This window comes from Rhineura floridana, chromosome 9, assembly GCF_030035675.1.
Source record: "Rhineura floridana isolate rRhiFlo1 chromosome 9, rRhiFlo1.hap2, whole genome shotgun sequence".
NCBI lineage: Eukaryota > Metazoa > Chordata > Lepidosauria > Squamata > Rhineuridae > Rhineura > Rhineura floridana.
The window spans coordinates 89,191,335-89,203,050 of NC_084488.1; the positions used below are offsets into that span (position 1 = coordinate 89,191,335).

The 11,716-nt window shown below is 43.3% G+C and overlaps 2 protein-coding genes across 11 annotated transcripts in view; one reads left to right on the forward strand and one right to left on the reverse strand.

Moving 5' to 3' along the window:
* ALPK1 (alpha kinase 1) overlaps nt 1-4,045 on the reverse strand; it is a 90,994-nt gene extending 86,949 nt beyond the window's left edge. For all 9 annotated transcript variants that reach the window (XR_009757973.1, XR_009757972.1, XM_061585368.1 and 6 more), the window contains exon 1: nt 3,752-4,045. The gene's annotated coding sequence lies outside the window, so the exon portion shown is untranslated. The remainder of the gene's footprint in view (nt 1-3,751) is intronic.
* TIFA (TRAF interacting protein with forkhead associated domain) lies at nt 3,280-7,464 on the forward strand. 2 transcript variants are annotated; one of them, XM_061585371.1, is made up of 2 exons: nt 3,280-3,466; nt 4,478-7,464. In XM_061585371.1, the coding sequence occupies exon 2, from the start codon at nt 4,502-4,504 to the stop codon at nt 5,072-5,074; it is 573 nt and encodes a 190-aa protein (XP_061441355.1). In that variant the 5' UTR covers nt 3,280-3,466; nt 4,478-4,501; the 3' UTR covers nt 5,075-7,464. The 2 variants fall into 2 exon arrangements, with proteins under 2 accessions (XP_061441355.1, XP_061441356.1); XM_061585372.1 differs by lacking the exon at nt 3,280-3,466 and adding an exon at nt 4,016-4,254.
* The last annotated feature ends 4,252 nt before the right edge of the window (nt 7,465-11,716 follow it).

The window sequence follows — 11,716 nt, forward strand, 5'->3', positions numbered from 1 at the left end:
ATGTACTTTAAATGTATGGTGTATGGTATAAATGAATGGTATAAAATGTAATTTTATAGTAGGGAAGGTCCCTAGCAAATGTCATCATAGAATTGTTTTTTAAAAAAAACCCTATCAGACTTACAGAAAGATAGAGTGTGCCTCTTTCAAAATGATGCTAGGTTGTGGGGCCTGCTACAAGCACATTCCCAACACCCACTGCTCCTCCTCTGTAACTCCTTCCCTGTTGTAAGGCACCATGTACATACTTTGCCTCTATGAAGCAACCATGCTATCTGGGGCTGATGGGAACAGAGAGCCCAACAACATCTAGAGGGCCAGTTTTCCCATCCCTGGACTAGAAAGTCCATCCAAAAAATGGAGACCTCCATCACCTCAGCCAAAGGAAAGCAGGTAATGAACAGGTAATGTCTCCCATGTGTTGGTGCCTGGTTTTCTCCCATTTTACAAAATGGTGGGTGAAGCATTTTTAAGAGCATAAAACATATGAGAAATGCAAACCTTGTTTGAGAAAAGGCAGTTCAAAAGAAGTAGGCTTTAAAAACCCTTTTGAAAATTTGTAATGTTGGAGCCATGCAAGCATCAATGGGAATCTCACAAATTTTAACAGATGAAGTAATTTGTCTGAACCTCTCTTCTTAAATCATTACCCTAGGTACAGAGGATATGTTAATCAATTGCTCCTAGTGATGATGGCTGTATGGAACACTCAGTTCAGAGACACTGTACTGCTGAACACAGAGCAACAGCAAGAGATGGCTGCTGCCTTCATGTCCCACTGGTTGGCCACTGTGGGAAACGGAATGCTGGACTACATAGATTTTTGGTCGGATCCGGACGCGCTCTCATGTTTTTGTATTTATATGGCAGGGTGTCTTAACTAAACAGGAAGCTACAACTGAAGCCTTCCCAGTAAAAATTGCTATAATGTGTGAAGATAAGAGTCCCTGTAAGGATGCAACTATCTGTGGTTCTGCAGACAAATTTATTTTGTGTAAGTTCAGCTTCTCCTCCTTGACTTTACGAAGCTTAATTTGAAAATGCAACTGTCTGAATAAGGGTTACAGTGGAATTGAATATTGAAACTTGGCATGCAATACCTATTGTTATACCATACCCAGTTAACTAACAAAGAGGTAGATTGCAGCAGCCTCAACCTGGTCTTTGTATAACTGGCATGAGTGATATACATGTGACATGTTCATGACCGGCCTAAGGCATTTTGCTGCTTGAGACGAGGAACAAGATGGTGCCCCCAACTCCTACTGGGTGGGCAGCTGAATGTTGCTTCTACACTGGAGAAGGACAGCATACTTCTGCACACCTAAAGGCTAGTTTAGAAGGTACAGGGCAGACCACATGGTACACACAGCTCTCTCCAAGAGAGGGGAATGAGCATGGGAATCATGAAGACAACTGGGGCAGACTGCTGTCCCCCCCAAATCCCAGCATCCTCTGGCTGAGGCAACTGCCTCACTTTGCCTTCTTTCTGGTAGGGTTGGCCCTAGGATATGCATGAACAATACTATAAGACATAAGGTGTGGTTAGCTTAAGACCTGTTCAATATGTCTTATTTATTAATGGATTGTTCCTGTTAGAACTCTGTTGAGAGTGAAAGAGGGGACCAGGGGGTGGGGCAAGGGAACGTAGGATTATTGATCTGGACTATATTTGATTTTTTTTTAAGGCCTGTGATCTCCTAGACCTCGTTGTCTAAGGCAGAAGTTTCTGATTTTGCTTGCTCAAAAAGCTACCTGGGATTTTCTGTCAAAATACAAACAGCCTATTGTTTGATCAAAGCTTGAGATTGCATCTCACAGACAATATTTTACAGTCTGGTCTAGGTTGCTGTCAATAAGATTAATCAAGACAACAGGTTTGGTTATAATACTGAGATTTAATTTAAGTCAAATATAGTGTAGTCAGCATTGTGTTCATTTCTTGCCTAAGAAAATGTACACACATGCAAACACTAACAAGTTAACATAAGAAGAGCCCTGCTGGATTAGGCCAAAGGCCCATCTAGTCCAACTTCCTGTTGTCTCAGTGGCCAACCAGATGTCCATGGGAAACCTGAAAACAGAACCTGACTGTAGCTGCACTCTCCCCACCTGCGATTCCTAGCAGCGGATTTTCAGAGACATACTGCCTCCAACGTACAGTTGTGACATCTCATGCCTTCCTGGAGTCTGTCACTTTGTCCAAAGATCTCCTCTAGCCATTATGAGTTCATCTCTCAGCTGTTTATGTATGCATCCTTGCTTAACTATCTTAATAAACCTAAATCTGCTTTTATGGGCACATTTGTTTGAGCTTGCACATACCATGGACTGCGAAAAAGACAAATAATTGGGTGTTAGAACAAATTAAACCAGAACTATCACTAGAAGCTAAAATGATGAAACTGGTTATCATACTTTGGGCACATAATGAGAAGACATGATTCACTAGAAAATACAATAATGCTGGGAAAAACAGAAGGGAGTAGAAAAAGAGGAAGGCCAAACAAGAGATGGATTGATTCCATAAAGGAAGCCACAGACCTGAACTTACAAGATCTGAGCAGGGTGGTTCATGACAGCTGCTCTTGGAGGTCGCTGATTCATAGGGTCGCCATAAGTCGTAATCGACTTGAAGGCACATAACAAGAAGAAACAAAAACTACTAAGATTGCAGAGCTCAGGGTCCAGGCAACATGGTATTTGGAACTAAAAAACAAATTTTGGATGTCTGGTGGTCTTGAGTTTTTCATCTTCCTTTGCAATGTGCTGAATGTATTCTTCTTTTAATTCCACCCTGATTAGCAGATATCAGCATTTTCATCCAATATGATTCCTAGAAAAGCTATTTACTCCTACAGTGGCTTGGGTAAAGCAATTTCCATTTCCAGAGGGGGAGAAGCACAGTGCAATATAGTTGTTATATATACATGCTTGTGTGTAAACATAATGAGGTCTGCTACTGCTATACAGGCAGTTGTCTTTAAAGTTACCATCGTCGCTGATCCCATGAAAACTGCGTGTAAAGCAGATGGTACTCAAACCACTATTTTAATCATTGTCGTAGTTTAGTTTTAGGCTTCTAATACCCTACTTTCCATTTCCTCCTTCTCCCAGGAAAAGGAGAAAACTCCAAGGCAGAGCAAAGCTAAAAACTCCAAATGGCGACTGCCGCTCATCGTACCCTCTCTTTCTCGTCCCCCTCCCCTCTTTTGGGGGCGGGAAGGAAGGAAGGGGATGTCTCTGAGGCTGCGAAACATCATTCCTCCACGCCAGAACTGAAAGCAATCGGGTGCCAGGCATCGGCTGTGCCTTTTGGCTGCTTCTTGTCTCCAAGCCTCCGAATCTCGCTGTTTTCGGAGATCGTTTTGCAAAGGTGTGAGCGAGCGGGAGCTGGAATCTAAGGGTGCTTTCTGCCTAATCTTATCTGACCACCCAATCCGTCTGCCTTCGGAGTTTGGCAAAGGTAGATACAGGCGTGTGTGTGTTTTGTGTGTGTGTGTGTAAGAGCGCGCGCGAATTCTAAGTGTGATTTTTTAAGTTGCCTACACACACCCCAACCCTTAAATCACCCCTCCCAAAAATAATCCTGGGAATTGTAGGTCTGTGACGGGTAAACGACAGTTTCCAGGATTCTTTTTTTTGGTCGCGCGGGAGGGGATATACTTATGAAATAAGAAAGGTGGAAACAATCGTACAGGGAAGGATGATTACGCTTAAAAACAAAGCCCGGGAAACAGCGGTTACTCACCTTGCTGCCTGGCTACTGGCATGAAATGGGGGCGGCGGGAGGGGGGGTCGAGTGTTGGCAAGGAGGCCGGGGGACTTCCCAGTTCGGGTAGCGCCAGGATGTCGCGTCTGCTGCCTGTCCTCGGCTCTCTCTCCGTTGCTTCGTCTGTTCTTGCTCAGCTGGAAATGCAAGTGAAACTGAAACCGAAAGTATCCGCCCAGCGCATTGCTTACTAAGCGGGGAGGGCTTGCTGGGACTGGCCTCCGCTCCTTGCACAAAAGCGATCGGTCTGACAACTGTTGCAGTGAGGATTGAGCCATTCCGGACGCAGAGGCCGACCTAAAGCAGTGATACAGCGGAATTTATTTTTCCGCAGGGACGATGATGTCCACTGTGGAAGGGTAGCTCATTGGTGGACCACTTTTTTTTGCATGTTAAAGATTCAGTCGCTCCATGGGAAACGACTCGCACTATAAGTGCGGGGACACCTTTACCTTTAAAGATTCAATCGCTGTTATTGCCAGGTAAAGATTGACAACTATGATTTATGAAGTGGAGAAGTGACCCTGCTAGCCATGGTGGTAACGCTATTTCATATAAAACAGTTTAAGACTCCCATTCCTGTGTTGTCTAGAGGCTACAGCTGATCATGCAACGTTCTGTAGAGTAAAGCTGCTTGTATGTGTGTGTTGTATGTAAATAGTGTAATGTTGTTGACCTTTTCTTCCATGATTTTCGTTCCTCCAGAATTTTCTGAGAATTTGTACTGCAATGTCCAACTTTGAAACTACAGATACTGAAGAGACAGTAACCTGTCTCCATATCACCGTCTATCATCCAAGTCAAGAGGACAAGCAGGTATTCCAAGCCTTACACTTTTGCCAGCAACAACAACTGAAAGCTGATGACCTAGTTAAGTTTGGAAGAGACTGTCATGTCTGCCGTTTTAACTTTGTAGATGCACGGGTTTCACGCATTCAGTTTGCTCTGCAGTTTTTCAGACATTTCAACAGCTCCGAGTTTGGTTTTGAGATTAAGAATTTGAGCAAAAGGTTAAAGCTAATTGTGGACAGCGCTGAACTGGCCTACCTGAATAAGGTTGATTTGCCAGAGACATGCATGGTTTGCTTTGGAGATTACCAAATGCTACTGCGAACACAAGGAGGGCAATCGGAGAACTATTTTGCCATTTGCTTTGAATTGTCAAAAACATCAATGCTGCAGCAAAAAAACCTATCTTTGCCAAAACCTGTACCTGAAAGTGGCATTTTATGTACTGCTCCAGTAGAGATGGATGAGACTGAAGAGATGGAGAGTTCCATTCACAAGGGATGGATTGACTAGGTTCAGTATTATGGATTCTGTGCTTACCTCTTTGTCCGGTGTACCATTGAAATTGAATGTCCTCCACATATATAGAAGTCCTCGAGCCCGCACTATAAATAGGTTAGCATTATCTTTTGTAAGCTGCCACTTCACAGACATTTTGCCATTGTTGCTTAAAACAGTGGTGGGAAACCAGCTGGTGGGCTTCATTAGCTGATCAGGGGCACTTGCAAAGTATTATATCTTTGCCCACATGGTTTGATTTCAAAATGCATGAGCAAATGAAAATTGGACACCTGATGTCATTGTGATGTCAGGTGATTGACAGGTGGGCAGCCCTATCCACATATCAAAGTTGGCCTAATGGGAGGATGGGGGAGGTAAGGATCTAGCTGCCAGCTGACTCCAGTAGTTCTCTACCTCAAAGTTAAAATATTTAAATGATGTTGCTGCCAAGTCCTATAGCATGCAAGTGGCTATATGAACACAGGCTTGCAGTGCTATTCACCTTATCCTCTAAGGCAGGAGTGCTTGACCTGCACCTCTCCCCGTGCTGTTGGACTCTGTGACGTCCTTCCCCAGCACCACCAGTGAAGCTCTCACTTGTGGCTACCAGCAGACAGGAACATCAGGTTTTCTTCTTACCCTTTACAGCTGTAGCACAGATTTCAACAAATCCCCCTGCTAGGCCTTACAACCCCACACTCTGTATCTCTTATAACCTTTACTGTGTCTTAGTCCCTGCCAGGCTATCTTGATACCTTGTGTCTATGGGTATAGGTAATTCCCAACCCCCCCTGCAGCCTCTTGCACTGAAGCATACAGCCCTGGGTTTCTCTGTGGGACTGGATACACTTTCCTCCAATCCGCCGCTGCCACCATTCGATACAACTGTTCAGCCTTGGTTACTTGCTATCCCCCCATGTGTTTCCCAGCTGAAGGAATCAGGCTTTTGTTTAACCAAGAAATATTTATTTAGTATTAGAAATAACAAGATTACTTTTAGAATGTTTCACAAGTGTATGGTTTCAACTATATTCTGTTACGTACTTTACTTCTTACTAATTGCCTCAGAACTCCGACTCACTCTCAACAACACCAAACACCATCCACCTCCTCAATTCACCTTACAATTCACCTCTCAAACACCACCTCACTTCACCACCTAAACACCACCTAAACACCACCCAGATTCAACTGTCATTCTTCCATTTATACTCCCAGCCATTCAAACGCTCAGCCAATCATCCAGCATTCTACTGCTCATGTACTCCCCCCCCGTCTTTCACTCCACTTACCATATGTCTTCTATATAACTAGCACTTACCATATTTACAATATAAGCAGGAACATCACAGACTCCACCTCCCATTAGGTCCACCCAGCATGGCCAATGGTGAAGGATAACGGGACTTGTAGTCCAACAGCAGCTGTGGGGTCACAGGTTAGCCACCTCTGCTCTAAGGGCTATATGAATACTGAAGACAAAAAGAAAATTCTGCCCTTGTTTACCATCTAAGACATCTTAGGTTGGCATCTACTGTCACCTAATAGTAAAACTGGCTGATTCCTTTCATTTTTATTTTTTAAATGAGTAATGCACTGTTTTAACCAGACACTGCAGCGCTGCTCAAATACAACAGAACTTGGAGAACTTAACAGATATGTAATATCTAAAGACTTCCTTTATATTTCATAGCCTCCCTCCTCCATTCTTGAAGGAAGAGCTGGTGATCTAAAAATATTGCAAGTTGTGAAAGTAAATAAATGCATATTGGCATTAATACTGTCATGCAAGTACTTTTTCTTGAGTTCTGTTTGGATGCCATGCTGTGTTTGCAGATATGACAACAAGCGTGATGTAAGAATGTGAGATTAGGACTGGAGACTTGGCTTCAAATCCACACTCAGCCATGAAGTACATTGGGTGAGAACTGATCTAATCAGTTGTGGCTCCCTCCTTAGTGAAGTCTGCCTGGCGCCTTCACTGATCTTCATTAAAAAAACACCACCTTTCCCCTTGACTTTTGGTGGACTAGGATGATGTCATTTTCTGTTAGTGTGCTGCTGAAGCTTTTTACTGCTGTTATGGGCAGCGTGAAGCAGGGGGTTGCTTTGTATATTTTTAATGAACTACATTTGTTTTTGTGTGACTGTGTTTATATTATAATTATTTTTACTTATGCTTCTGTTTTAAATGTGTTGTAAGTCACCTGGAGACCTTTTGTGTGACAAGCAACCAACAAATTTACTAAATAAATAAAAAATAACCACTATCTCTTAGCTTACGCTACTCATCATGGGTGTTGCAAGGATAAGAGGAGGGAACAAAGAATCGCCTACATCACCCTGAGAAACTTGAGGAAGGGTAGGATCAGAGCTTGGAAAAGTTACTTTTTTGGACTACAACTCCCATCAGTCCACTCCAGTGGCCATGCTGGCTAGGGCTGATGGGAGTTGTAGTTTAAAAAAAGTAACTTTTCCAAGCTCTGGGTAGGATAACATACAATTAATAGCAATATTAAATATTCAGGCTGCAGTCATCCATAGTTAGACTGCTTAAAATGGATTCATGTTGCCAAGCTATGTGCAAGATTGCAGCCAATTTGAATATTAAACCCAGCCCTCAGAGAGAGAACTGTTTAGAGCTTTAATCATGAATCACATCCACACTATACATTTAAAACACATTTATACTGCTTTTAACAGTCATAGCTTCCTCCAAAGAATCCTGGAAGCTAATTTAAGGGTGCTGAGTTTTATGAGATCCCCCAGAACTATAATTCCCAGCACCCTTAACAAACTACAGTTCCCAGGATTCTTTAGGGGAAGCATTGACTGTTGAAGTGGTTACAAGAGTGCTTTAAATGTATGGTGTGCATGTGACCATATATTTTCACATCAGGTTCTTGTATACTGAAAAACATCAGAAAGATGAGAGGCTTGGAGCTAATTACACCACCATAATTTGACAGCTTTTTTTATGCTGCCCCAATCTAAGTAAGTTCACAAGGACAGTGGTGATAGCAAAGTCACTAGTCTTTTCAGTAATATCAGAAGAAAGACTGAAACAAATGATGGTAGATATAGCAATGTTATAAGACAGCAAAGTGCCAAGTTTTTGAATTTCAGAATTTCAAAAGTTGTTTCACTGTATTTTAAAGATTCTGTGGCTTCAAATGTGGAGAACAGACATGAAGGTACCTAAGACCACCTTGCTGAATCAGACCAAAAGCCCATCCAGTCCAGCAACCTATTTTCCACAGTGGCCAATCAGATGTCTATAGGAAGTACAGGAACAGTACATGAGGACAACAGCCTTCTTTGTTTCTTCATGGTGTCTCCACTACCTCTACCCACTAATCTCCCACCAGAATCCAAAACAGGAAGTAGAAAGATTAATTTGGTCCTGCTTTACTGTTCACAATTCTTTCAGCCCAAATCAGTAATGCCATCATCAACCCCAAACCAACTGGCACCAGTGGGGAAGCCACAGGCATAATTATACCTGGCAGGGTTCTAATTTCGCTCACAAGTCTTTTCCCCAAGCCATGCCCACCTGCCCTATACCTGATGTCATATATGACACCAGATGGGCAGGTAAAGATGCAGCTCCCTGCCAAAAGCAGGATTTCCAAGCCCCGGTCAGCTGTGTCTGCAAATCCATGCCTTTAACCATGCAGTACAAAATTAGCTAACTGGATGGTCCTGCCCACCTATCAAAATGGCCTGATGGAATTTGGGGAAGTGAGGATCTGGCCCATCCACTGAAAAAGGTTCCTCATCCCTGCCTCCAGTAACAGCACAGCCTTAGGTTATGGTAGAAAAAGGAACCATTTTACTCACCAGAAAGGTGTTTCTCTGTGGGCACCAGAACACCGGCAAGTGGGTATTGTCTTCCTTGCTAGTGCTTGAGGCAGGAAAGAATTAACACTCCAAACAGACCGTTACCGTGGCCCCTCCCATGGAGTGCTAGTTTGCTGTCTGGCCAAGTTTAAAAAATATAAATGTAAACACATATAAAGACACTGACAACCTTACATTAACCATAAATAACATGTAAAAAACAACTTGAACACCTTCAGTTATAATAATGACTCAGTCTGTCTACATTTACTGACTTGTACATGTGCTAGGTCTGATCATTGACCTTTCAGTCTCCACCCTTTTCTTGATAATGTTTACTGTCATTTGCATCCCAGGGTGGGCCTTGGCGGTGTCCTTTTGCCCACAGAGAAACAGCTTTCTCATAAGTAAAACAGTTCCTTCTCCAGTGGACACCAGGACACCACCAAGTGGGATGTTCCAGAGCTGACCTATTGATTGGGTGGGTACATAAACGTTCAATGATCTTTCAACACCTGCTGAATAATTCGCCTCCCGAAGGCTGCATGGGGGCCCAACAGATAGGTCTCTGCCTCTTCGCCCAGATTTGCTGCTACAGGGGCCACTTCGGCACCCCAATCTGCAATGGTTGAGCTTAACTGCATGGAAGTTGAGCGGAGCAAACTGCTGAGAGCTGGGTTGCCCACTGAAATGGTAACCACAATATTGGCATCTAGGAGACCATCCACAATACGAAACTACCAGTATACCTGGGCGGCATTTTTGAAATGGTGCAGTTAGGAACCACATTATGGCTCGGAAGTCAGGAATTACAGAGGTGTTACCCTTTTTAAATGATGGTTTGAAGCACGGGTTGAGACCCGATACTTTAAGACAAGCATCTGCGTTGTCAACCGTGCTTTCTAAGTTTTCTTCTGAATCACTTGGAGCTCATCCGTATCTGAAATGGTTTTTAAGAGGGGCTTCTCTGATGTCAGTCTGTTCATCATCGATTTCCAACATGGAATCTTCACAAGGTCTTGTCAGCTCACCAAAAATCACCATTCGAACCATTGAAAACTTTGACTTTACAAATAATGTCATTCAAATTATTATTCCTGGTAGCAATAACATCAGCTAGACGAATGTCTGAGCTGGGAGCTCTCTCAGTAGCAAAACATCTATGTATTTTCCACACTGACACGAGTCATATTGGGAACAGATTCTGCTTTCGTTCCAAAAGTTAATACAGGCATACCCCGCTTTAACATTCGCAATGGGACCGGAGAGTATACTTTAAGCGAAAATAAACTTTAAGTGAAGCAATTGTCTTCATTTGTACTGCTCGCAATCACTACTAAGTGGCAGCGGCGTCATGCCAATAAAGTGTACGTTATTGTGAAGCAGTGTATGGGGACGTATGGAGCACGTACGTTATAGTGAGGCAACGTTAAGCGGGGTATGCTGTGATGTTCCTATATTAATGTATATATGGTAAGTGTTGTTGTTTTAGAAGATACATGGTAAGTGGAGTGAAAGAGGAGGGGGAGTGAATGGGCAGTAGAATGCGAGATGATTGGCTGAGTGTTTAAAATGGCTGAATGTATAAAAGGAAGAGTGAGAGTGGAATCGGGAGGGAGAAGAGAACTGAGTGGGTTGGTTGATGGGGTTTAGAGAGTTGTTTGCCAGGAGGGAGGTGGAGTTCGGATTAGTATTGAGTAAAACCATATGCTTATGTGCCTTAAGAAGAAATCTTGTTAATCTTGTTAGCTTTGTTATCTGTAATAAATACTTAATTTGGTTTACCAAAGGCCTGATCCTTGGCTGGGGTTTCACAGACCAGAAGGGAGGGTAAGGTAATGACCAAGGCTGAAGGGGAACTGTAACAAATGGTGGCAGCGGTGAAGAGAATAACAATACCAGTATTCAGAGTCTCTGGGAATACTGGTATTGGGACGTTACTGGTGGTTGCCTAGCAGGGGGATCTGTTGAGATCTGTGCTAGAGCGGGGAGAGAAACCATAAGAGAGAGCGGTCCGGACTGGTGGAGTCCCTGGTGGTGCCTAGAGACAGGCAGTAACCACGAGCAGGTAGGAACCTGACAGGGAGAGCCAGGGAAGGACACATCACATATGCCTGTATAGCTTTTCACTGTCAGCAGGAGTTAGTATTGCCAACATTTTCTTCTTCACCAAAGCATCCTCTAGAGCGTCCTTGGCATTCATTATATGTAAGGAGAGCACTTAAGATATATAAATAGGGCAAGGCCAATAAGGCGCACTGACTCGTTTGTTTCTTACCACCCAACTACTCTGGGTAAAAAGGTGCCACCTTCTACTTTAGCAAGATGGATTAAGGGCTGCATTACCTTAGCATACAGTTCTCTAAACATACCATTGCTATCAGGTATCGTTGCTCATTGACAAGAGCAGCAGCTGCTACTGCAGCTTATTCAACAAATGCACCTCTCCAAGAGATTAGTTGGGTGGCCACCTGGGCAAACCCAAATACTTTTACTAAACATTATAAAATAGGTGTTTATGCATCGGCTGAGGCAGTCTTCGGGAGGTGAATTATTCAGCAGGTGCTGAAAGATCATTGAACGTTTATGTACCCACCCAATCAATAGGTCAGCTCTGGAACATCCCACTTGGTGGTGTCCTGGTGTCCACTGGAGAAGGAACTGTTTTACTTATGAGAAAGCTGTTTCTCTGTGGGCAAAAGGACACCGCCAAGGCCCACCCTGGGATGCAAATGACAGTAAACATTATCAAGAAAAGGGTGGAGACTGAAAGGTCAATGATCAGACCTAGCACATGTACAAGTCAGTAAATGT

Excerpts from the sequence above, each read along its gene's own strand:
- TIFA (XM_061585371.1), top strand. The coding sequence starts at position 4,502 with ATGTCCAACTTTGAAACTACAGATACTGAAGAGACAGTAACCTGTCTC.